Here is a 23,676-nt window from a genome sequence, read left to right as displayed (position 1 = left end):
CGAGGGCTTCGTTCCCCTCTCCAACTGATGTGGGATCTCACAATCCACCTCATTTGAGGGACCAACGTTCTCACTGGCACACCATCCGGTGTTTGGCACTTATACCATTTGTGACAGTTTAAGCACACCGCTAATAATTATTGTCTGCTTTGGTCGGTTGTGTATCAACCTCATGGTTTTAAAATGCTCGGTTTCCTGCCTTTATAAGACAACAAATGTGTGATGTGAGAAGTATGAATATTATATTGTTTGTGAAAATTAGTAGGAAAAAGAAAAAAGAAAAAGAAATTGTGGTTATGGAAGTGTAGGCCCAACAAACTTGAAGTATTGGGCTGGGCTAGGATTAGTTGTTGTAGGAGGCCCAAGAAGGCTTGGGCCCAGTAATTATTTGGCATATATATATATATATATATATATATATATATGGAAGTTGAAAAGACAGGTATTTAAATTCATTAAATTAGGCCTCAATTTCCCAGATTTTTTTCCAGAATTTGTAATCATTACTTACTTTGCTTTGAATTTGCTAATCATTTCTACACCCTTTATAACTCCAATTATCTCATCTAATCTACACTTTGGATTCTATTCATATCTTTTCTTTTCTATTTAAATTTTATAGATTTATAGTTATCGTGTGAGTTAACTCGATCAACTTTTAAAAATTATGAGGCTGACAGCAACATGTGCTAGCACTTCAAAGGAATTCGCTCGAGATACTCGTCTCAGCACGTCGCTCACACTGTGACACACGTATGTGCTACAGAGTAGCTCACTTAGGCTACAGGACCCAAGGGTGGTGGAGAGCTGACACCATGGTACCCGTATAGTACATTTTTAATCTTCTAAGTATAGACATGATTTTGGTGAACCGTTATACGGTATCGTTTAGGCCATAGGGCCCAGGAGTGGTGGAGAGCTGTAATGACCCAGATCCACTGTTAGCAGATATTGTCTTCTTTGGGTTTTCCCGTTCGGACTTCCCCTCAAGGCTTTAAAATGCGTATGTTAGGGGAAGATTTCCACACCCTTATAAATGATGGTTTGTTCTTCTTCCAGCCAATGTGAGACATCACGAGAGCTCACACCATGGTACCGCTCCTATAGTACATTTTAAATCTACGGTACCGTGCAGCGTCCGTCCAATGCACGATTGACACCAAACTTAGCGAGCATTCATATTTCATATGTACGGACTTAACTTCAGAATCGCATGCTCAATTTCATCGAAATCTCTGACTTTTGAGATTAAGGCCTAGGACCCTACCCGACCCTTCAACAAGCTTAGGATTTTGTGTGTCGATGTAAGATGGCGGCGAGCATGACACAAAGCCTCGCCGCCAAACCCAAACGTGGAAACGGAGCATTTAATGAAACTCGGAAATGCTTCCCTTTTAGTACTAATTTCATCATTTTAAACCAAATCCCATCATCAAACCAAACCAAAACGCCATCTCTTCGTCTTCTTCTTCGTCCATAATGGCTCTCCGCCGTCTCAGTTCTCTGAACCCCAACGCCGACCCTTTCCCTTCCACCACGCCATCTCGTCCCCCGCCGCCGCCTCACCTCCGCCACGCCCTTCTATCTCTCCCACCCCTTCATGGATATCAATCCTACATCCACCCATACCAACCCCCCCATCATCCCATCTTCGCTTTCTACCACCTCGTTCCGCCACTTCCTTTTCCCGGCGGTGGCGGCGGGGTTTCTCTCTCTCACTTGGAAAATCCCGTCGGCAACGGCGACGTCAAATCTCACCACAAAAAATCCAAGATTAAGAAATGGGTTCCATCTGCCCCCGATCTCATGCCCTTGGAAACCACCACCGTCATGATCAAGAACATCCCCAATCAATTGAGGTGAAATTTCTCATTATTTTATTACAAAACTTTATGAAGTTGACCCTTTTTTTATGAACAGGCGACATAATCTCTTGCAAATTTTGGACGAACATTGCAAGTGCAAGAATTCATATTCTAATCAAAACAGCTTCCGGTCGGAGTACGACTTCGTTTACTTGCCAATGGATTTCGGGTCAGCTCAATTTCAAAGAAAGTTCAAATTTTTGGAACAACCCATTATGTCATTTTGCATGAAAACACTAAAATTTCAAATTCTTGGAACAACCCATTATGGGATTTTGCATGAATTACTAAAATTTCAAAATTTTCAGGAAATTTTGGTTCGATGGAAAGGTTTCAAATTTGGGGTATGCATTTGTGAATTTCACGAGTTCTAAAGGAGCTTCGGAGTTTTGTAAAGCGTATCACCGCCGTCAATGGGAGGTTTCGGTGAACAGAAAAGTGTGTGAAATTAAACGTGCTAAAATTCAGGTCAATTTCAGCCATTGTTTTTGGTTGGTTGGTTAGTTGTTTGTTTAGATGTTGATGTAAAGAATGGTGTTTTGTGGGTTTAGGGTTTGGAGGCTCTCATGGAGGCTTTTAGGAACAAGGTGTTTTGGTGCCATGCTAATAACTATCTTCCGGTTCTGTTGGAGCCGCCGAGTGATGGTTGCCGGAGGTATCGAGTCACGGCGGTCGGTAAGCGGATTGGGCGGCCGCCGCCTAGCCCGATTAAGAAAGGTGGCTAAAACGAGTAAGTAATCCATTTTTGGTTTCTTTTTAGGGTTTGAGTCTTTAAAGAATGTTGTGAATGTTGTTTGTGGCTTTTTCTACCTAATGGAAGCCGTCCAAATAGTGTTCACTTTGAGCCTAATCTCTCCTGGCTTAGCTTTGGGCTTTTCCACCCTCGATGACATTCGAGAATTCTATTAACATAACTAAGTTTAGTTAAATGAACACGCCTCTCCACAATAATATGATAATTGTTTACCGTGAGCATAAGCTCCCGTGGCTTTGCTTTGTGCTTTTTCAAAAGGTTTTGTACCAATAGAAATAGTATTTCTTGGTTATAAACCTACGTTGTTCTTACGTTGATGTGTGAATTGTTCTTTATATTTATGATTTAGTTTTATAGATATTATTAATACATAGTCGTTAAAGTCGTTTTTATATAATAATGTCTTAATTAGTAAGCTATGAAGTCGAACAATTACTATAGATTATATGTCATTATTGTTTTGACTTGTTTGAATCTAATTCCTTAGTTAAAGGAATGAGAACCCTCCAAAAGCTATGCTAGGATAAGGAATATTAATTTCAACTTCAAACCTTGTAATTTCTAACATTTTGAATAACAAAACATCAACAATCAATCAAAGTATGTAAAAAGTTGATCAACTTCGCATTGAAGTTCATAATCTAATCATAAAAAGTCAGGTATGAAATCGTGTAAAGGAGTATTTACAGGAAGAAATCACCGATGGAGAAACTTTAGGCAGTTATGTTTTTCAATTCTCTTTGTTGTTTTATTATCTGTAAAAATGACATACATCGATGAGTATTTAAAAGAAAAATCACGGGCAATCTCCTTAACTTTCACTCCTCAAATTAAGTAGTGTGTGATATCCAAGGAAAAAAGAAGTATATCTGATCGTCTAACAACAATTTACACGAACATAAATTTATTGATACGAAAGAAAGTTAAATATTGCAACGGGAATTACAGAAGAACTTAAACTAAAATTTGGAAGTAAGACATAAAAGCAAGAGATAAGGAGTAAATCAATCAAGAGAATTAACAATAAGTTTCAAATCCTCAAGAAAAACAGCTCCATCTCCATCACCATCCATAGAAGCCACAATAGCCATGCAATCCTCCAATGAAACATCCAATCCCAAATTCACAAACACTTCATAAAGCTCTTCCCCACTCACAAGATCATCCCCATCAGCATTTAGAGCCTCAAAGGCAACCTTCAAATACCTCCCCACCTCCCCAACTTCCACACTCCTTGCACTCATCTCCAAGAACTCCCCCATGCTCAGCAGCCCATCTCGGTCGACGTCGCCCTCCTCCATCATCACGTTCACGTCCTGCTCGCTCAGGTTGTACCCGAGCGAGCCCATGATCCCCCCGACCTCCGCTGCTGAGATCAAACCGTCGTTGTCGGCATCGAATGCTCGGAATGCTTCTATGAGGCTGAAGATGTGGCTTAGGCTGTCGGTCTCGGCGGAGAGAGATGGTTGTTGAGCCATGGTTTGTGTCTAGATGTGTGTATTGGAAGGCATGGGAAGGGGTGTATTTATAAATAGGTGAAGTGAAGAGAAAAAGGGGGTTGGGATCAATTATTTAGCCACTTTAGGGGAATGAGATTCCAGCCTACCTCAAACTGTGCGCATCAATTTATTCATTAAAGTTAGCACATGATTCTAACGCGGAGTATCTGATGAAGCAGATGCCTGGGAATAGGAGCTTCCGGTGAATTTGTTTGGTTAAACAGAAAGTATATAGCTTTCAAATTAAATGATTACATTTACGTGTATAGTTTGGTGACCATCTGTTTATTGAGACGGCCGACACTTAGGCTTGCAATGTGTATGTTTGTCTAAATCGTGTTGTTTATGGCTGCATGCCTGTTACATGCTGAAACCACTGCCTTTATCACTTTCCTTTCCTTTCGTGATGTATAATTTCTTTCTTGTTTTTTCTAAGTGTATGACGTTTTGGCAGATTTATTGCTTTCATGATGTATAATTTCCTTCTTGCTTTTTCCAAATGTATGACGGCAAAATCACGTCTACACCTGGTAGACATGATTATAGGGGATGTGACCCGTCGTCAACTGTAGACATAATTATAGAGGATGTGACCAATTGTCAACTGTAAACATAATTATAGAGGATGTGACCAATTGTCAACTCTAGACATGATTATAGAGGATGTGACCAGTCATCAACTTGTTTAGGCCTACCAAACCTGAATCGTCTCAAAATGTATTATGTGGGAATGAGACTAGTCGTCAACTCCTTCTACCTAGATTTTGTATGACGTGAAATCACGTCTAGACCTGCCTAACTTGAATCGCTGCCTAACTTGAATCGCCTCAAAATGTACTATAGGGGATACAACTAGTTGTCAAATTCTCTCGAAAAGTTATATGCTATTTAAACCGTTGTGTTGTCTTTTACTTGTGTGTCATATAACATTGTTTTCAATCTCTCTCAACCTTCTTTCAAAATCTATCTGTCCTCATTTTATAAAACCTTCTTCTCAAATCGGGGCCAAAGGTGTGAGAATACACATTATCCGACCGTAGGAGACGCAATCCAACTAAGTTAGCTTGACTCACTCAGTGCTGAGAGTGAATACCACACAATCGCCAAATCCTATGCCAAGAAGAGGGCGATTATGACAAGGGATGGGGCATGGTCAACCCTGTTCCTTAGCCCAGGTCAACAATTTTTTTTTTAAAAAAAAAAAATCCCTTTATCACCAATTAGAAAAAGAATAAACACAAGAAAAAAAGAAAAAAACTAAGCCTAATTCCTATTGGTAATATTGTAAATTAACCACATGAAGGAAACAAAGACAATAATGAAGAGATAAAAATTAATCTTTTTTTCCTATGAAAAGCAAAGCAGGCCATCTTATAAGATCAATTTAAAGAGTAACAAAAGGGCGAAAATACCGAAAAGATGCAAATTGCAGTGCCATCTTCAGCTGCAACTGCAAACAAAGAGCACATTGCCTATCCAACCCTTTTTCCGATTGTTCTACTCAAAAAACCAAACAAAATCAGTTGTAAGAAAGCAGAGACGACTTGTAACCTATCACTTATTGCACTTCGCCAAACCAACACCAACACCAACACTCACTCTCTGCTTCCTGCCCAACATTCTCAATTTTTTTTTTTTTCCTTTTATGACTCTAAACTGACAAAAAGGATCCCACATGAAAGATTTGTAGTATTCAGACAGCATTGGAGGGTTCTGGTAACTTGCATCTGATCGGCTTCAATGACGGCTTCATTTTCATGTACTGCAACAAAACAATTGTAGTCTTAAGTGCTCGGATAATGTTGTATAAATACAACAAACAAAACAACTGAGTTAAAACAATCTCAACTCTAACAATATGCCTGAAGTCATAAATATCCTCAAATAGTAAAGATCCTTCAGTATTTATATCCCCTTTGATCGTCTTGTCCGATATCCAGCTAGCTAATGAGCACCTCACAATATTTAACATTGGAAACCAATATCACTTAATTTCTTAGGTTAGGGAGCACAAGAATTGAATCCATGACTTCAGGGAAATTTGAGTTTATAACTTGTCCTGTTGATAAGTAGTCAAGCCTATGGTTATTATCCAGATCCCCCAATTAAAAAAAGATAATAATAATGGCTGCAACAGTGACATGATTTAAGTTTAAGCTAGGACCATGCGTATTATTGACCAGCACGTTATCGACACAATTAAGCATTAAAAAGACAGGAACCCAGGAAAAGAAAAGATCATACTCATTCCTGTATACTGGCGTCAATTTCTCTTTTGATAAGAAGACTGACACTGAAATCAAACAACGATAGCCAAGGAATGCTGAAGCAAAAATATAAATGACAAGATAGGAAACAAGCACCATTTACCTGCTCATAAAAAGCATTAATCTCCTCTTCTGTAAGCGCTTCATCATCTCCTGAATTTTCTTCCCATCCAAGAGAACGAAGAAATGCAGCCTCTTCCTCATCTGTACATAATGCTATGCTAGGACTCAAGCTTTTATTCACGGTCTTGGAAAACCTCTGATCCTCTTTGGTGATATTGCCATTGCTAATCAACTCATCTGTAACAGTAGAAGGCTGCACGGGAGAACCACCTACTTCCTCGTTAACTATCCCCGACTTTTCCTTGACAGGGGATGTGCAAATACCTGAATCTTGGAGACTAGTGGAACCATTTACGGAAGTTTTCTTCTTTATGAGATTAAAGAAATCATTCCTGCTTTGCGATTGAGAAGGGGGTCTCTTTTCCAAAGTGGATGCTGATTTCAGATCTAAGGCCGCCGCCTTCCGCTCCAAAGAGGATGGAGGATTCAGGTTGTTCCTTGAAGTCTTCGGTGTTGCTGAAGAGGCAACAGAAGGCTGGCAATTTGGAGCTCTACTGTTGACATTACTAATAGGATTTGAGCTGTCTTTTAACACACCATTTTCCCATACTGGTTTGAGAACCAGGAATTTCCCATGAGAGGCCTTTGGAGAATCAGACTTGACTTGTCCACCTCGAAGAGATTGACTATTATGCTGCACAACAGGGAGCTGTTGATGGCCTCCCTTGGCAGGCACATGCAGTTCAGTAGTTCTGGATGCTCCTCTAGATTTAGATTTTTCAAAAGAATTAAGGACCTGAGAAGTAAATGAGGCAACAAATCTGAGATAATTTAAAGTTTTATAGTCAACACATTCAGTTATTCGAACAATTGTCTTCAACATGTACAACGTTGCAGAGAATGTTATATCGCCAGAAAAGATTTCCTATATGGATTATGGAATAAGAAATATTTCAACACTATGAGTTTCCAATAAATACCTTTTCCTCTAAGATTCTATTATTTTCATCATTAACATATCTATTTTGATAAAATGATCAAGAAAGCTTCATTGTAACCAAGAATGTCATTTATAACACAACTTGTCCCTCTTCAACCCTTAAAAAAAGAACCTAGAAAAAAAGGATTCCCAAATCAGAATTGAAGACAGAGAGATTCAGATTATGCAATCAGTATTGCTAAAAAATTCAACATGGGACCAACACGACTTAGTTGTGTACTATGAGAGCTGACTTGCAACATATTTTTGCACTTGAAGGAGAGTGAGATCGAATGTAAAAGGGTAATGGAAACTGTACATTTGTAGGGTCCGGTAGGATACTCTGGGCCCTAGGGACCCTCAGCTGCAGTACAGGCCAAAGTTGTAGTGGAACAGGAAGCCAGAAGACAAGGGAGTTTGTTTAGTGAGATTGTGGCTAAAAATGGCATTGATCTGTTTTATAGAAGACTCGCGCTTTTGAGAAATAGATTGATGTTCAAATATTCTTAATAAAACCTTCACATCTTTGAGAAAATGTCTCTGTTGTTGCTTGCTAATGGAGCTCCAATTCCGAAAACTTTATAATACTTGGTCCAACTTATAAAGATCTTTTTCAGTAGCTTACATTTGAGTTAGATCTTTTTTCTGCGTCTCAATCTTGTTCACTTGGCTTTGTCTATGAATCTATAATCTTGTGCTGAACTCGGAGATATTCATATTTCCATCACTTATAGAACTCGTCTAACATTATTACTATTATTATTTCACAATCTTTGCATTATTATTTTTCACGAAGGAATATATTGCCTAAGACATTGTCACAATCACAATTACAGATCTTCCATATCAGCAATAAAATATGAGCATAAACGAATATGTTTAACAGTGAGCCTGAACTAGTTTTATTTTCACTTCATTACTTGAATTTTCTAATTCAAACATTAACTAGAAGAACAACATCCCACGCAACCAACATGTTCCAATGATCATGAAAGCTCAATTATGTAAATCCAATAGTCAACAGATAAGAACAATTTGGCTCCTCTGGGGCAATGCCATCAAAATATCAAGATTTTAACTTTAGAAAATATCCCATTCATATCATGATGCCATCACGTTTTAGCTATTAATATTTTGCCCATATTTTGTCTCCAAAAACAGAGTGGGCCAAAGATTACCAATGAGAAGAAGTATAACCTGCAAATAATTCCTAAAGAAAGCTTCTGGGTTTAAAAGTTCTCAATCTCCAAAGTTTTTTTTTTTTTTTACTAATACAAATGAATAGCAGATAAGACACACCAATATTAGACACAGAAGATTAAAGAAGAATATGGAAAAATAAAGATTTCCGTTGCCTGAACCATAAAACAGGTAGATTTCGGGAATATTGAACTATAAAAATAGTGTCGCTGAAGAAAAAACTTACAGAAACTTTCGGCATTGAAGGCGTTACTGGGATTAATTGCCTGGACTGCTTAATAGCCAATTCCTCGAGCCTCTGTGACTGGCAGAATACAAACAAAAAATGGAATTATATCAACTGCGGTAAATGTGTTCTACAAAATTTTAAGAGGAAAACAACTACCTCAGTTGACTGAGGCGCAGCACGAGCTCTTGTTGGTGCCTGTGTTAAAGCTTCAGCCATCTTTCGTGGAGTTGTTGCATTTGGAGACCCCAACCCAGAATTAGCAGCAACAGTCGGTTGAACAGATGATGGAGCAGCTGTACTGCCTGTGACTATAGTTGGCACCTCAGCCAGAGCTGAGGTCCATCCCTCCCAACCAATGAAAGTTGAATTTCCAATAGTCAAGCTCTGAACAGATGTGGTCAAGCCAGGAGATGATACTCTTCCTACATCTGGTCCTCCTTGCCTTTCTTCTGATCCAAGTGATGGAAAATCCTTGTCAAAAACAGCCTTATCAGTGATACCATTAATGGTACTTCCTGAATGAAAGCCATTAATGTTCGGGTTACGATTATAGCCTCCACTTTTTGAGTCAGCAGCAACTCTTTGAGGAAATAAATCACCTTGCTTCCTAGATATCATCGATTGGGAACGCTGCAAAGCTCCTTTATCAGCCCTACTGGAATATGTATTTGCCAGAGGGCCAGAAAAGTCATGACCCCAAGGGTCCCCAAGATTTGAAGTTTCTTTCTCCTTCTCACGGTCCCTATCACGATGATTCCTGTTAAAACTACTGTAAGCATTCTTTCCAGAGACATGACTAGAGCTCCTCTTTGAGCTTGACGAAGATGACCAATCCAATAAATCAATGTGCGGTTTATCTATATCGCTAATGCTCTTTGAAGTTCTACTCCTCGAGTATTGAGCTTGCGAAGAAACATCTAGTAAACAGTGAATAATAACAAATTACTGAATATAATGAAATAAAATAAATAAGACTACTGAAAAGGAATAGGTTGATGTCCAAAATATTGTAAACTACAAACTACCTGAGTTAGGAGAAGGCGATGCAAATTGTTGGGCTGAATTCCCACTCCCGGAAACACTACCAGAATTTCTCAGCCACTCTGGAACTAATGTAGGTTCACTTCTTTCCATCATGAGTATTAAACATGATCAACCATGACAGCATAACACATCTCGCATCCTTAACCACATTCTTTAAATAGTTATTAAGACAACGCCAGCAGAAGTACTAGTCCTTTCTAATGCCCGCAGCAAATCGTGAAAGTGCTATAATTGTTTATAGAGGCATCAATGAAATAAAAGAGTTAGGCAAGAGACTAGTTGGAAGGACGCCAGTATTACAATTGTTTGAAGGATGGAAAGGAAAGATTTGACTCAGCCTAAATAAAAAAAATCAATCATCTACAGACTAGCTAACTTCCCACCCTGTCTTGCAGATTTATTCTCCTCCAACAACGATTCTGCATTAGAAATCGTAATCACTAGAAACCGAACATATCCAAGCGTGACAGTGACATTGTTACTGAATTCTAATTGACAATGACAATATCGCTTGAACCCTCTGAAGTTTCACCAAAAGCATTAATTGCAAAGGATTGCAGCCTGACGACAAAAGAATGCTATGGCAATGGCATAAAGACTATTTGAAAGAAAATGCAACGGAATGAAGAAGAGCAATTCGCTTTCCCTCACCCATCTTCCCCAAACAACGGATTGGAAGGCAGCGTCAATAACTCAGAAGCCCCTCATCACAGCGTAAAATGGCGGTAGAAATAGGAATGGAGATTATATCTACGTTCACAGAGGAAGAACACTCAGAATTCGGACGCAACACTAGAAAACGCCGCAATAAATTCAATCAGAAGACCCTTAAAGGAGTAAACAAAATCAGAGAAAACAACAACAAAAGTGCAAACAATAAAAACCCTAGAGCATGCTACATAAAATAAACTTCGAATCCACACCCTATAATCAGAAACAACAATCTCATAGCCGAAATAAACGGAAGTAAATCCCAGCAAATAAGAAACACGGAGGGAAGGATTAAGAAAGAATACTAACCTTGAGCCCAGTGATTGAAATTGAAAGGAAGGGGAAAGCAAAGGAGTGGGTATAAGTGGTGAATGGAACCCTGTATCGAAGCAATGCGTCTGGGAAGAACGCAAAAGTTGGAGAGTAGGAGAAGAGAGCAGATAAATGAAGGAATCGGGGAAGAACTTAGGCAAAATGGGGATTGAATTATCGTCTGATATGGAATGGGAATTGAGTTGATGATTATTGGTCCGCCATGCGAGAGACGACGAGAACAAACAAGGAATTGGAAAAGGCGAATAGAAGAAATTGATACTAACATGCGAAGAACGGCACTCTTCACACGAGAAAATAATATCCGTTTTCTATTAAAAATTAAAATTCATTTATTTACTTTTATTATTATTATTATTATTAATTTTAATTTAATTAGATAAAAAAAAATAGTATTTATGATTTTATCTCCTAATATATTAATCAAATCTTAGTTAAAATTTAAAAAATTTCCTCCTCCTATTAAATCTAATTAAGATATAATTATTTAAAAAAATTAAATATATTAGATATCAATAGCACAAATTTAGCTCAACTTATTATTTACCTTAAATTTTAAATAAAATTTCAAAATAAAATAAATTAGTATAAATTTAAAGATATATATATTAATTGGGAAGTGGTTGAAGCTTATAAAACAAAGAAGTAATATATTTTTTTTTAATTCAAACAATTATAAAAATTGAATTATCTATTTATTTTATTCAATTAACCTTATACCAATTAATGTCATAATTTTAAAACTCATAAAATTTTGGAAAAAAATTGTTAAATTCTATCTTTTAAAAAAAAATTAGTTAAATAATAAATTTAGTCCAAAAGCATTTATGAAATCCGATATACTGGCTTCATAAAAAAAAAAAATCCTAGTTAACATCTCAAACAAAATCTACCGTGCATCCCATCAAGTCTTTAAGAATTATAATTACAGTCGAATTATAATTACAGTCATGCACGTGTTTCACAATTTCGTAGCATTCTCAAAACTCATGAACATGTCGTTTCTTTTGCTTACCCACCCAATGCTTTATTTTGTCTAGTGTCACAATCGCATTTTAGTAATGACACAACAATTATGCGACGCTTGTTTTAATCAATGAACGAGCCATCAGGTAAAAATCAAACTTCGCGAATAATTCATATGCATGGTCCAATCTCGAATGGTTATATTTTGAGAGAAAATGTGTTTGAAAAATGTGCATGGTTAAAGTCGATTGCATTGAAAACACGTAGACAAGAGCTATTATAATATTTGATCGGGGTAGGTTTGATGACTATTTAGTTCTTTTAGTACAGACAATTCAAGTATAGCAAGAGCCAAATCATATAACCCGAAAGGAAGTAAAAAGGGTTGAATATATCACATATATGCAACTAGAGACAAGACGTCCTGAATAGACATGACCAGGACACTGACATCGAGTCAAATGAATTGACCATAACATCCAAATGAATCATGATAAGAATTTGAAAGATCAAAATGAAACTTTAAAAATTAGTTATTTATAATAAATTTAACAAATGATGAGAATAAATTTCTAGTTTTTAAAATATACTAATAATTCAAAGAATATATATATATATATATATATGCAAATAAGACTTTACAAAACAAATGAAGATAATGGGGTAAAAAAGAATACAGAAAGTTCATCTCAATATACACACTCTTCTTTGTGCTGCCATGTTGCAGGGCGAGCCCTCAATATCCAGTTAACACTTCCATTGAGTATTGGGTGATCTAGGCGAGGACTCCCATGAACTGGACTTACTGCAGATCAAAACAAAAGGAATGAATCAAAGGTTACTGATCATTCTCCTTTATCCGCTTCCCTGTCATCGTCTTCGTCGACGTTCTGCGCTTGGTTCGCAAAACTAAGTTCACTCTCTGGCTTTGCTCGGTTTAGGGATTGAGCTTCTTCATCATCAGATTGAGCTCCGATTTCATCAGAGTAAGCATACCTTGGTTCATGATTGTTAAAACTTAGGATTAGGGTGACAGAAAGTGGTAAAACATTGGAAAGTATAGAACACACCGTTGAGAACTTTGTGATGGAGCCCAGAGATAGCAGATAACGCATAATAAAGCAAATGCAAGAATGTTCCAAAAAGCAGTTATGATCCAAGCACTCTGCCACCTTTCATTAAAGGGATCTGTCGCCTTGAAGTAGACCTACCATATGCAAAAGCTTATCATGAAACATTGCTGTACAAGACAGCACTAAAATAATAACTAGAAGACACGGTGGGCAAGAGTCCCTAAAACAATGAGGTTCATGTAGATTTCATTGTGCAATTTGAACTCTATTAGTAACCCTGGAGAAAACTTTCCATAATTATACACCAATTACTGCACAGCATGCATCAGCTAGAAGACTCAAGCACTAATTGTAACAACCTAAGTTTACCGCTATAAGATATTGTCTACTTTGGTTCATTACGTATCGCCGTCAGCCTCACGGTTTTCAAACACGTCTGCTAAGGAGAGGTTTCCACACCCTTACGAGGAATGTTTCGTTCCTCTCTCCAACCAACATGGGATCTCACAATCCATCCTCCTTGGGAGCTCAGCGTCCTCATTGGCACAACGCCCGGTGTTTGGCTCTTATACCATTTGTAACGGCCCAAGCCCACTGCTAACATATATTGTCCGCGTTGGTCCGTTACATATCACCATCAGCCTCACAATTTTAAAACGCGTCAGTTGGGGAGAGGTTTCCACACCTTTGTAAGAAATGTTTCGTTCCCCTCTCCAACCGATATGGGATCTCGAGGGCTCAACGTCCTCGCTGGCACATCTCCCGGTGTCTGGCTCTTATACCATTTGTAATGGCCCAAGCCCACCGCTAGCATATATTGTCCGCTTTGGCCCATTACGTATCACTGTCAGCCTCACGATTTTAAAACGTGTCACTAGGGAGAGGTTTCCACACCCTTGTGAGTAATGCTTCGTTCCCCTCTCCAACCAATGTGGGATCTCACACTAACTTCAATATCCCGTTTTTATATTTTGTTTTTCATTTGGTAAAGCATTAGGTTGGCACTATAGATGTCTGCATGGATAAAGGAACAAATTGTGTAAAGAGTTTGAAGTCATACCTCATATCCAATCCAAGCAACAGAAGCAATGACAGTGGCCACCAAAGCATTTGAGAACTTCCTATATATTTCCAACTTAACAGAGCTCCTCTTCATCTGAAAGAAAAGAAGAAAAAAAACAAGATTATCTAATGAGAGGATCCATGCTGTTAAACTTGGCGGATATCAGGAACAGGAAAGCAATACCTGTAGCTGCTCCAACGTCCTTGAAAGGGAAGTAAAAATCCACAATATTAAAAATGCATCTAGGAACGCATCAGGGAGGACTAGCAACAGTCTTGCTCTTCCAGAAACATCATTTATAATCCCAACATACTCTGTAATATCCAATAACTCAGATGCCAAAAAGTAAGTAATCCCTAGAAGAAGAACCTTTGAGGTAAGACCACCAAGAGTGGGCCGAACGACACCATAACCCATGGCAATTGACAGTATAAGAAGCCGTGTAACAGTTTTCCTTACAGCAGCCACAGTCACCACCCATGTTGTGATTACGACTGGCCTAATTCCGGTATCGTTAAAGTTTACATACTCAAAGTACCACAGGACCATCTCAAATAATCCGAGCGCAACGATGACTGTGATGCAATGCTGAAGTTGCAGAATATCTCTCCAGAACCTCACATACTGAGATAGCCAAATGACAATAAGCAATAAATATGCAACGGACATACATACATAAAATCTCATTAAAGAGAACATCCGTCCTGGTAAATAGCCATGGGGATTTTTCCACTTTGTTCTCCCACTCATCACCAATCCTTTGAGGTTTGGATCACATGTTACAAAGAACAAGTTATACATTCCAGTTTTTGTAATGGAAACCTCCATATCTTCCATGCGAGTGTGAAGATAGTTACCACTGAACTGCACATTTACAACAACAGGCCAGTTAATATCTGATGAAGAAGGTCTTTTAATGACTTCCCCTTGCTTACATCCTTCAAACTTGGCAAGATCTGGAGTGCAACATACAGCTCTCTGCCCACCATAAGCCGAACCACCAATGTTATCGCGATCAGCAGCCTCAAAGATGATAACTTGTATCAATCCAGTGCTATGCTCCATGTCTGTATGTTGGTCGGCAGCAGCTTTGCTCCTCCAAAAGGTGATATTATAAAATCTGTCCCATTTGTAAATTTCATGATATGAACCAAGAGACATCAATCATACAATATGCTTCAATGAAGATGTGGAGAAAAGGTTATCAAAATAATCAAAAGATGTTTCAATTCATGCTACATTGAAGAAGAATAAAGTTTGATTGTTGTAAATTTTGGGTGGGTTATAATTTAGAGTTATTGTGTTTTAAGACTTTTTATTTAATTTCGGTTACATTTACATAATGGCTAATTATGGCCATAAAGTGTAACAATGAAGATGTGGAGAAAAGGTTATCAAAATAATCAAAAGATGTTTCAATTCATGCTACATTGAAGCATATTGTATGATTGATGTCTCTTGGTTCATATCATTTCATGTACTGAGAGAAGAATACATACATATATACATACAGATTATAAACATTCAGTGAGCTACAGCAGGGCATAAATTTTACAAAAACCAGTTTCTGTGAATAATTAAATCCTTCAAAGCATTCTCGACGATGCGTGCAGATAGGTCAATATGATCTTTAGAAACAAGAAACAGAGTTACTAGCCAAGTTGTTCAAAACAAATTTTCTAATCAAATATGATCTTTAAACAAAACGAAATTCTTCAATGGAAAGATATTGTTCTTCATTTTCTATCTCGCCAATGAATCATGTTTTAAAGCCAAATGTTACCCCCAATATAACAAAATGAACACAGATCCAGCTCAAGTATAACGAAATTAAAACGCAATTACAGCTCCATTTCAAGGACACCTTCAACAAAACTTATCCACACGGACTCGCAAAAGAAGCACATGAATCAAAATCAAGACATCCAAAGAGTTATGAAGAGTACTGGATCGAAGATTGGACATTGCGGACAGAAGGCGTATCGGAATTAGCCGCGAGAGACGCCGCAAGACCTTCACTGCCGCCGGAGAGAAGGAAAGAGTTACCGACATCAATGAAAGCTTCTTTGTCGTAGAAATGGATTGATGCATTGGCTAGATTCAGTGTGAGTGACTGTAAGAGTATGAACCAAGCATACAAAATGAATAAAGGATTTGAAACAGCAAGAGATCTCTGTGTCAAGATATTCATGGCGACGGATCAAACAGAAAAACAAGAAATAGAGACAGAGACAAAAAGAGGGATCGGCGTTAGAATGGACTAAATAAATAAATAAATAAATATATATATATATATATAGTAATTTATTGTCTTCCACCAGACGTTGGTTAAATTAAATTTTGGTAGATTTGAAAAAAATTAAAATTTAATTTTCTGATTTAAAATGATAAAATTTGTCCCAAAGAAATTCCTATAATATAGACGATTTCGAAGTTTTATTTAATTATACACACTAAAATTTAATTTTTTTAAATTATAGGAACTAAATTTGTGTTTAGAGTTTATATTTTTCCCGCGGAACTCTTCTTCTTCTTGTTTGTCCGAGGAGAGACAGGGATGATGTTGAACCACAGTCTGATTCGATGCCCGAGGTTTCGGCCCCGGCAGAAGTGATGGATTGAATAGCATTATTTGTAGTGACCCAGATCCACCGCTAGCGAATATTGTCCTCTTTTGGCTTTCCCTTTCAGGCTTTCTTCTTCTTGTTTGTCGAGGAGAGACAGAGACGATGTCGAACCATAGTCTGATTCGATGCCCGAGGTTTCAACCCCGGTAGAAGGGATGGATTGAATGCATTACTTGTAGTGACCTAGATCCACCGCTAGTGGATATTGTCCTCTTTTGATTTTCCCTTTTGGGCTTCCCCCTTTGTTCTCCTCCCCAACTAATATGGGATATCACAATCCACCCCCTTTCGGGCCCAGCGTCCTCGCTGGCACTCATTCATTTCTTCGATCGATGTGGGACTCCCTCCAAATCCACCCCCCTTCCTTTGGGCCCAACATCCTTACTGGTACATCGCCTCATGTCTACCCCTTTCGGGGAACAGCGAGAAGGTTGACACATCGTCTGGTGTTTGACTCTTATACCATTTGTAACGACTCAGATCCACCGCTAGCGAAAATTGTCCTCTTTGGCCTTTCTCTTTCGGGCTTCCCCTCAAGGCTTTAAAACGCGTAAATTGTCCTCTTTGGCCTTTCTCTTTCGAGCTTCCCCTCGAGGCTTTAAAACGCGTCTGTTAGAGGAAGGTTTCCACACCCTTAAAGGGTATTTTGTTCTCCTCCCCAATCAACCACATTGATTCCAAGTTGCCAGTTTCTCAAGCTGTTTACTATCACGAGAGTGTGCCAGATATTGGTGTTACAATCTTACAGGCCATGTCGCTGCCAACGCCGATGTCGATGTCGGCCTTGTGGAACTCGATTTCCAGGAAGGTAGCTGTATTCTCATGATTCGCGATGCTAAAAGTTTCATCAGCTTGAAAAGAACGCAGCTCCTTAATACATATATCATCGACCAGCTCCAGACTACAGAAAGTATGATCACTTCCAATAGAAACAATCATTCTCTTTACACTATACAAAGAAATGACATAAATAAACAGAGTCCAACACATCCAACATAAGAACTCAGCCTAAATTACACAATACACTGTGGCTGTATAACCTAAATCCTATGATCAAGCAACAAACAGAGGTATAAATGAATCTGATTCGCACGAACAAAACCGGAAGTTTTGTGGTAGAAACTACTTTTTTTTCGACGAATGCATTCCACCACTGCACGCTCATACGTTACTTCTTTCGAGGTTTTACGTGCAGTGTTCCGAGATAACGTTTCGTAGCCAGTTGAACTCCCAAACAGTGTCCAGCTTGTGTCTGATCACAGCTGAATGATATCAAAAATCCAAGACAAAGAGAAGCGTTGAGCTAGATTAAGGCACTCCACACAGCCGCACTCCCTTCACCACACTTTTCATGGACATTCTTGATCCTCTCCACAGATTTGCATATTCCACTGCAACTCCAGTCGAATGATGCAACGCACATGTTTCCTGCCTGTGCCTTCCACTCGCAATCTGCAAACATTTTATGTCTTTAGAGAAAGACCAAGATGAAACTATGCTATGATCAGGTTCATCTGATGAAAACGTTACCAGGTGGAGTCCCGCAGCACATATTGCGGTCATCTATGTGCTCGACTTCAAGCCCAATTAACCAAGCACCGAGCGACACGTCTTCGTTAGCATATTTGTGCAGAATTAGCCTGCATCCACAAGTTTAGATTTTGAAATCCCATCATTAAGAATCTGATACAAAGATCACATACATATTTCTTCCTAAAAGAGAGGTGGAGGATATATATAACTTGCCAAAAGTCATAAACGTTTAGTGTTAACACGAGGCTGAGCTCATTTACCATTCCATTAGTAATAAACAAGTAAAATCTACCGTCTATAACTTGTAAGATAACATAATAGCCCAAGGCTACCGTTAACAAATATTGTCCGCTTTGGTCCGTTACGTTTCGTTGTCAACCTCACAGTTTTAAAACGCGTCTACAAGGGAGAGGTTTCCACACCGTTATAAAGAATGTTTCATCCTCCCCAACCAATGTAGGATCTCATAATCCACCCCCATTGGGGCCCAGTGTCCTCACTGGCACACTGCCCCGTGTCTGGCTCTGATACCATTTATAACAGTGCAAGTCCACCGCTAGTAGATATTGTTCACTTTGGCCTGTAACGTATCATCACCAGCCTCACAGTTTTAAAAAGCGTCTACTAGGGAGAAGTTTTCACACCCTTATAAGAAGTTTTCGTTCCTCTTCCCAACAGATGTGGGATCTCACAATCCACCCCCCTTGGGGGCCCAACGTCCTCACTGGCACACCGTCTGGTGTCTAGCTCTGATACCATTTGTAACAACTCAAGCCCACCACTAGCAGATATTGTCTACTTTGGCCAACGGTATCGCCGTCAACCTCACGGTTTTAAAACACATCTACTAGGGAGAGGTTTCCACATCCTTATAACGAATACTCTATTCCCCTCTCCAACCAATGTGAGACCTCACCATTAAAACGTAAAAAAGAGCTGCAAGCTCATCAACTAAGAAAAACTTCCCATATACATCAAAGAACATAACATTTTCTTTTGATTCAGTTCATATTCGATCCATTTAGACAAATTTATATGAACAACTTCATATATATTAAGAAACTTACACAAGCTATGATGATGTGTTTACTTTATGTACTCTAATTGTACACAGGAAAGCTATAAGCTTACTGATTATTCGCAATGTAGTTGGCTAGATCCTTTGAGATTGCATAAATCTGTCCAGTTGCATGTCTGAAGTACTTATTTCCCTCCTCTCCAAATTTCCAGAATTCAGGTTCATGGTATTTGACAGCCCTATGATCAAATAAATAAACAAAAAGAAAGCATATTATTACAAATCCTCCACTCTCAATAAACATGATAAACAGTCCATGAAAATTACTTTGAAGATAGAACAGGTCCAGATTTCATGCACCCAATATAGACTCTGGGCTTTGACCGGTGGTAAGCCAGAGTGGTAGCTAGCATCCCTGTATGGGGAAGAATTATAAGAAACGCGATCGTGATAAATCTATTTTTAGCTTTCACATACGTAGAAGAGATAGCAACTTAACGACGTGAAACGTACCTAAATTCACATGGACATCGTCATCTATCTTAACATAGAAGTCAGCATCCCATATAGAAACGGCAGTGGAAAAGAAGGCTTTTGTTTTTGCAGACAATTCGTGGTACCCTTCAATATGCTCCTGCACATCATGATTCAGTTTACAAGCTGAATGTCTAATCATTCTTTTATATGATAATAAATCCATTTAGATTGTCTTACCAGTCTAAGGAAATCTTTGTGCAGTGAATCTTCAGAATCAATAGCACGATCTAAAATGCTGTTGGACGTTGCGCTAATCATGCGAAGATCGACGAGGTTAGTTCCATTGAAAATAAGGAAGCAAAATCAAAAGTTACATAATACGTCGGGATTAACTGCATGAATATAAAAGGATGATGGGAGGCTGAGGTGGGAGTGTACAGTTAAAGGGAGAAAATGCTAGAATAACACAACTAGGAGAATATAACAGTATGGTAATCACAATCCGGAAAGTCTAGTGTTCCTTTTTTACAAGTGAAAGGAGAAAGCTGACAGATTAATAGTAGCGGCTGCTTTTGCTAAAAGGGGCCAATAAAGAACTTGTTTTGCCCATCCATTAACACAATCCAGTTTCAGCTAGAGAAATATGAGATCCCACGTCGATTGAAGAAGGGAACAAAACATTCCTTATAAGGGTGTGGAAACCTCTGCCTAACAGACACGTTTTAAAACCATAAGGCTGACGGCGATACGTAACGGGTCATATCTGCTAGGGTTGGCATGGGTTGTTACAAATGATATCAGAGCCAAACACCGAACAGTGTGCCAACGAGGACGCTGGGCGCCCAAGGGGAGTGGATTGTGAGATCCCACATCGGTTGGAGAGGGAAACAAAGCATTCCTGATAAGGGTGTGGAAACCTCTCCTTAATAGACGCGTTTTAAAACCGTGAGGTTGACAATGATACGTAACGGGCCAAAGTAGACAATATCTGCTAGCGGTGGACATGGACTGTTATAAACGGTATCATAGCCAGACACAAGGACGCTGGGCCCCTAAGAGGAGGGGATTATGAAATCCCACATCGGTTGGAGAGGGGAACAAAACATTCCTTATAAAGGTGTAGAAACCTCTCTCTAACAAATGCGTTTTAAAACCATGAGGTTGACGCCTATACGTAACGGACCAAAACGAACAATATCTGTTAACGGTGGGCATAGACTGTTACAAATGGTATTAGAGCTAAACACCGGGCAGTATGCCAGCGAGGACGCTGGACACCCAAGGGGGGTGGATTGTGAGATCCCACATCGGCTAAAAAGGGAAACAAACCAATTCATTATAAGGACGTGGAAACCTCTCCCTAACAGACGCGTTTTAAAACTGTAAGCCTGACGGCGATACATAACGGGCCAAAGCGGAAAATATCAGCTAGTGGTGGGCATGGGCCATTACAAGAAAGCAATCCACAAACTCTCCGTATGATTATGATTGTAAAACAGAGAACCTTGAAGTCTTATTGATAAGAAACGTATGTCCTATGTTGGACCATCTTATGGTGTGGACAGACAGGCCACAGCTTCCACCACACTCCATTATGTTAGGTTAAATAGCAAAGAATAGTTTTGAAACGCTAAACACTCTAAAATGGCTTTAAAAACAATCTCAAAAAGTCATCACAAACCCACTTTAATTGTCAAGCTTTGAAACAATCCACAGCATGACAATGAAAGGCTCTCAGAGAGAAATTTGACCAACAAAAACTCTAATACCCTATTCTTTAAATGTCTATTTCATTCATTAGGACCATCCGGTTGAAAAAAGAGAGCCCCATCATTATGGAAAGCGACTCCATCATCACCAGCATCTAATTTCAAACAGTTAGCTACAGCCAATAACCCACAAGAGACGCAATTATACCTATGGCCAATCATAAACCGAACGACAATCCCTTTCTCTCGCTCCAACTGGAACAACTTTTCACCTGACCAAACATCAAACCATGTTTTAGCAGAAAAACAACGTAAACTAATCAAAATGAGACATAACAACAGTGTGGGGAACCTAAATACCTCGAGGCATCCATGTCTCTCTAACAGAATCTCGACGCCTTCGACTACTAAACGCGGTGTTTATCCCAATCACCATTAACATCTTCTTCTTTGGCAGGTTGTCTTGAACAGAAGATTCAACAGAAGGGGTGTAATTCTCAGAGGAGTGCACCTCACGAGAATTCCTAGCCTCTACTAAATCCATGTTAAGCATTGTAATTTTCTTGTCTAAAGATCTGTACACATCCAGAAATTTCAAATAAGGGAACTAATTTGTTCCAACGAAACTGGAAAAACAAAGAACAAGCTGCACTAACTTGATTGCTTCGTTAGTTCTATAAACTTCGGTCATCATATCCCTCTTCTCCGCTGGCTTAAAATTTTTCCAAGAAACAGAAAATCATACTCAAATGCGCAATGGAATCAATCAGTCGTATAAGTAAGGCAATCAGATGCAAACACTCACCATCTTAATAGGGTTATCTTCAGAGACGATTTGAAGCTCCTGCTCATGGCGATGCCGAGAAATGACCTGACCATTGGATTCAGGCACTGACCATATCCTGCAACATAACCCAGAAATCGAAAAACCCCGATCATCGATCAAACCCACAAAAACACAGAATCGCATGAAATCAAGAGGAGAAATCGAGAGGCGAAATTGGAAACCTGTTTGTGACGAGCATACCGAGAAGGAAGAAGGGGAAACAAAAGAAAGGAAACCATGCGATGGAGATCTTTCTAAAGCCACGATTCTTCATCTTTTTTCCTCTGTGAAATGGGGAATCTCTCAAAAGACAGACGACCCACCAGGAGGAAGACGAAAGGTGAATGAAATTGGGATTGTTTATGAATAAATTGGGCGCGTTTTTTATGGAAGTCAGAGGATGAAGGCGGCGTAAGGATGAAACGAATGGGGATTTGGGGGTTTGATTAATCGCGCAGCGCGGTTTCAGAAGCATTATTATAAACCTGTCTGTTAATCGGTTTCTAAATTGAATTGATTAACTTTCGATTGTTTACTAATCTTTGACTAAAAAGGAAGGTCGTTGCCCAATCGTGCTTCCGCTTTCCGACAAGTTGAGATTTTTAAGACAACCTACGAATATTGTTTTTCCAACTATGGTGGACTTTTTAAATAGTAATTTAGTATTTTTCTTCCTAAATTTTAAAATTTTAAAAAATATTTTGACAAATTTTAAAATCACTCGAATAGATAAGAAATATATGAATAAAAAAAATGAGAATATTCTTAAAAATAAGATGACTAAAGATAGCTTAAAGAAATGAAAGTTAGTACATATATCAACAATGTGCATCTTTCTGTGGCTCAATCATAGAAACTTTGTGATTAAGTCGGCTTTAGTTTGAACAATTTTATTTTGGGTGGTATTCAATAAATTTTCTTAAGATACATGTAACGATCCACTACTGGTAGATATTGTCCTCTTTGGGCTTTCCCTTAAGGTTTTAAATTGTGTCTCTTACAGGAAGCCTGAAAGGAAAGGCCCAAAGAGGACAATATCTACCAGCGGTGGATTTGGGTTGTTACAAATGGTATTAGAGCCAGACACTGGACGATGTGTCAGCCTTCTTGTTGTTTCCCGAAGGGGGTAGACACGAGGCGGTATGCTAGTAAGGACGCCCCCAAAGGGGGGTGGATTTGGGGGCGGTCCCATATCGATTAGAGGAAGGAAAGAGTGTCAGCAAAGATGCTGGGCTCTGAAGGGGGTGGATTGTAATGTCCCACATTGGTTGGGGAGGATAACAAACCACCATTTATAAGGGTGTGGGAACCTTCCCCTAGTAGACACGTTTTAAAGCCTTGAGGGGAAGCCCGAAAGGGAAAGCCCAAAGAGGACAATATCTGCTAATGGTGGATCTGTATTTGACGTAAGAAAATGTCTGAGTCATCCGTGCCGAATCC

The 23,676-nt window shown here is 38.9% G+C and overlaps 5 protein-coding genes across 6 annotated transcripts; 1 reads left to right on the top strand and 4 right to left on the bottom strand.

Moving 5' to 3' along the window:
* The first annotated feature begins 1,479 nt into the window (after positions 1-1,479).
* LOC111446243 (protein MEI2-like 6) lies at positions 1,480-2,590 on the top strand. Its single transcript, XM_023084970.1, has 4 exons — positions 1,480-1,859; positions 1,921-2,034; positions 2,174-2,333; positions 2,417-2,590. The coding sequence occupies exons 1-4, from the start codon at positions 1,480-1,482 to the stop codon at positions 2,588-2,590; spliced, it is 828 nt and encodes a 275-aa protein (XP_022940738.1).
* Positions 2,591-3,497: 907 nt separating this feature from the next.
* LOC111446418 (probable calcium-binding protein CML29) lies at positions 3,498-4,133 on the bottom strand. The gene has a single exon (XM_023085237.1). The coding sequence runs from the start codon at positions 4,095-4,097 to the stop codon at positions 3,624-3,626; it is 474 nt and encodes a 157-aa protein (XP_022941005.1). The 5' UTR covers positions 4,098-4,133; the 3' UTR covers positions 3,498-3,623.
* Positions 4,134-5,457: 1,324 nt separating this feature from the next.
* Positions 5,458-11,212, bottom strand: LOC111446668. Of its 2 annotated transcripts, none has more exons than XM_023085581.1 (6): positions 10,921-11,212; positions 9,882-10,650; positions 9,013-9,773; positions 8,854-8,931; positions 6,489-7,244; positions 5,458-5,880 (listed from the first exon to the last, which is right to left on the bottom strand). In XM_023085581.1, the coding sequence occupies exons 2-6, from the start codon at positions 9,991-9,993 to the stop codon at positions 5,812-5,814; spliced, it is 1,776 nt and encodes a 591-aa protein (XP_022941349.1). In that variant the 5' UTR covers positions 9,994-10,650; positions 10,921-11,212; the 3' UTR covers positions 5,458-5,811. The 2 variants fall into 2 exon arrangements, with proteins under 2 accessions (XP_022941349.1, XP_022941350.1); XM_023085582.1 differs by having other exon boundaries at positions 9,882-10,125.
* Positions 11,213-12,449: 1,237 nt separating this feature from the next.
* Positions 12,450-16,300, bottom strand: LOC111445826 (transmembrane protein 87A-like). The gene is made up of 5 exons (XM_023084338.1): positions 15,993-16,300; positions 14,230-15,166; positions 14,044-14,139; positions 12,981-13,117; positions 12,450-12,906 (listed from the first exon to the last, which is right to left on the bottom strand). Exons 1-5 carry the CDS (start codon positions 16,235-16,237, stop codon positions 12,756-12,758), a joined length of 1,566 nt encoding a protein of 521 aa, XP_022940106.1. The 5' UTR covers positions 16,238-16,300; the 3' UTR covers positions 12,450-12,755.
* A 1,228-nt stretch (positions 16,301-17,528) lies between these two features.
* Positions 17,529-22,722, bottom strand: LOC111446785 (beta-1,3-galactosyltransferase 7-like). Its single transcript, XM_023085737.1, has 11 exons — positions 22,419-22,722; positions 22,216-22,312; positions 22,067-22,122; positions 21,771-21,985; positions 21,619-21,682; positions 19,939-20,011; positions 19,738-19,858; positions 19,552-19,639; positions 19,338-19,463; positions 18,204-18,313; positions 17,529-18,125 (listed from the first exon to the last, which is right to left on the bottom strand). Exons 1-11 carry the CDS (start codon positions 22,709-22,711, stop codon positions 17,977-17,979), a joined length of 1,392 nt encoding a protein of 463 aa, XP_022941505.1. The 5' UTR covers positions 22,712-22,722; the 3' UTR covers positions 17,529-17,976.
* Positions 22,723-23,676: the final 954 nt, after the last annotated feature.

Source organism: Cucurbita moschata, unplaced genomic scaffold (genome assembly GCF_002738365.1).
Source record: "Cucurbita moschata cultivar Rifu unplaced genomic scaffold, Cmos_1.0 Cmo_Scf00008, whole genome shotgun sequence".
NCBI classification, from domain to species: Eukaryota; Viridiplantae; Streptophyta; class Magnoliopsida; order Cucurbitales; family Cucurbitaceae; genus Cucurbita; species Cucurbita moschata.
This window is presented reverse-complemented; position numbering and strand designations above follow the sequence as displayed.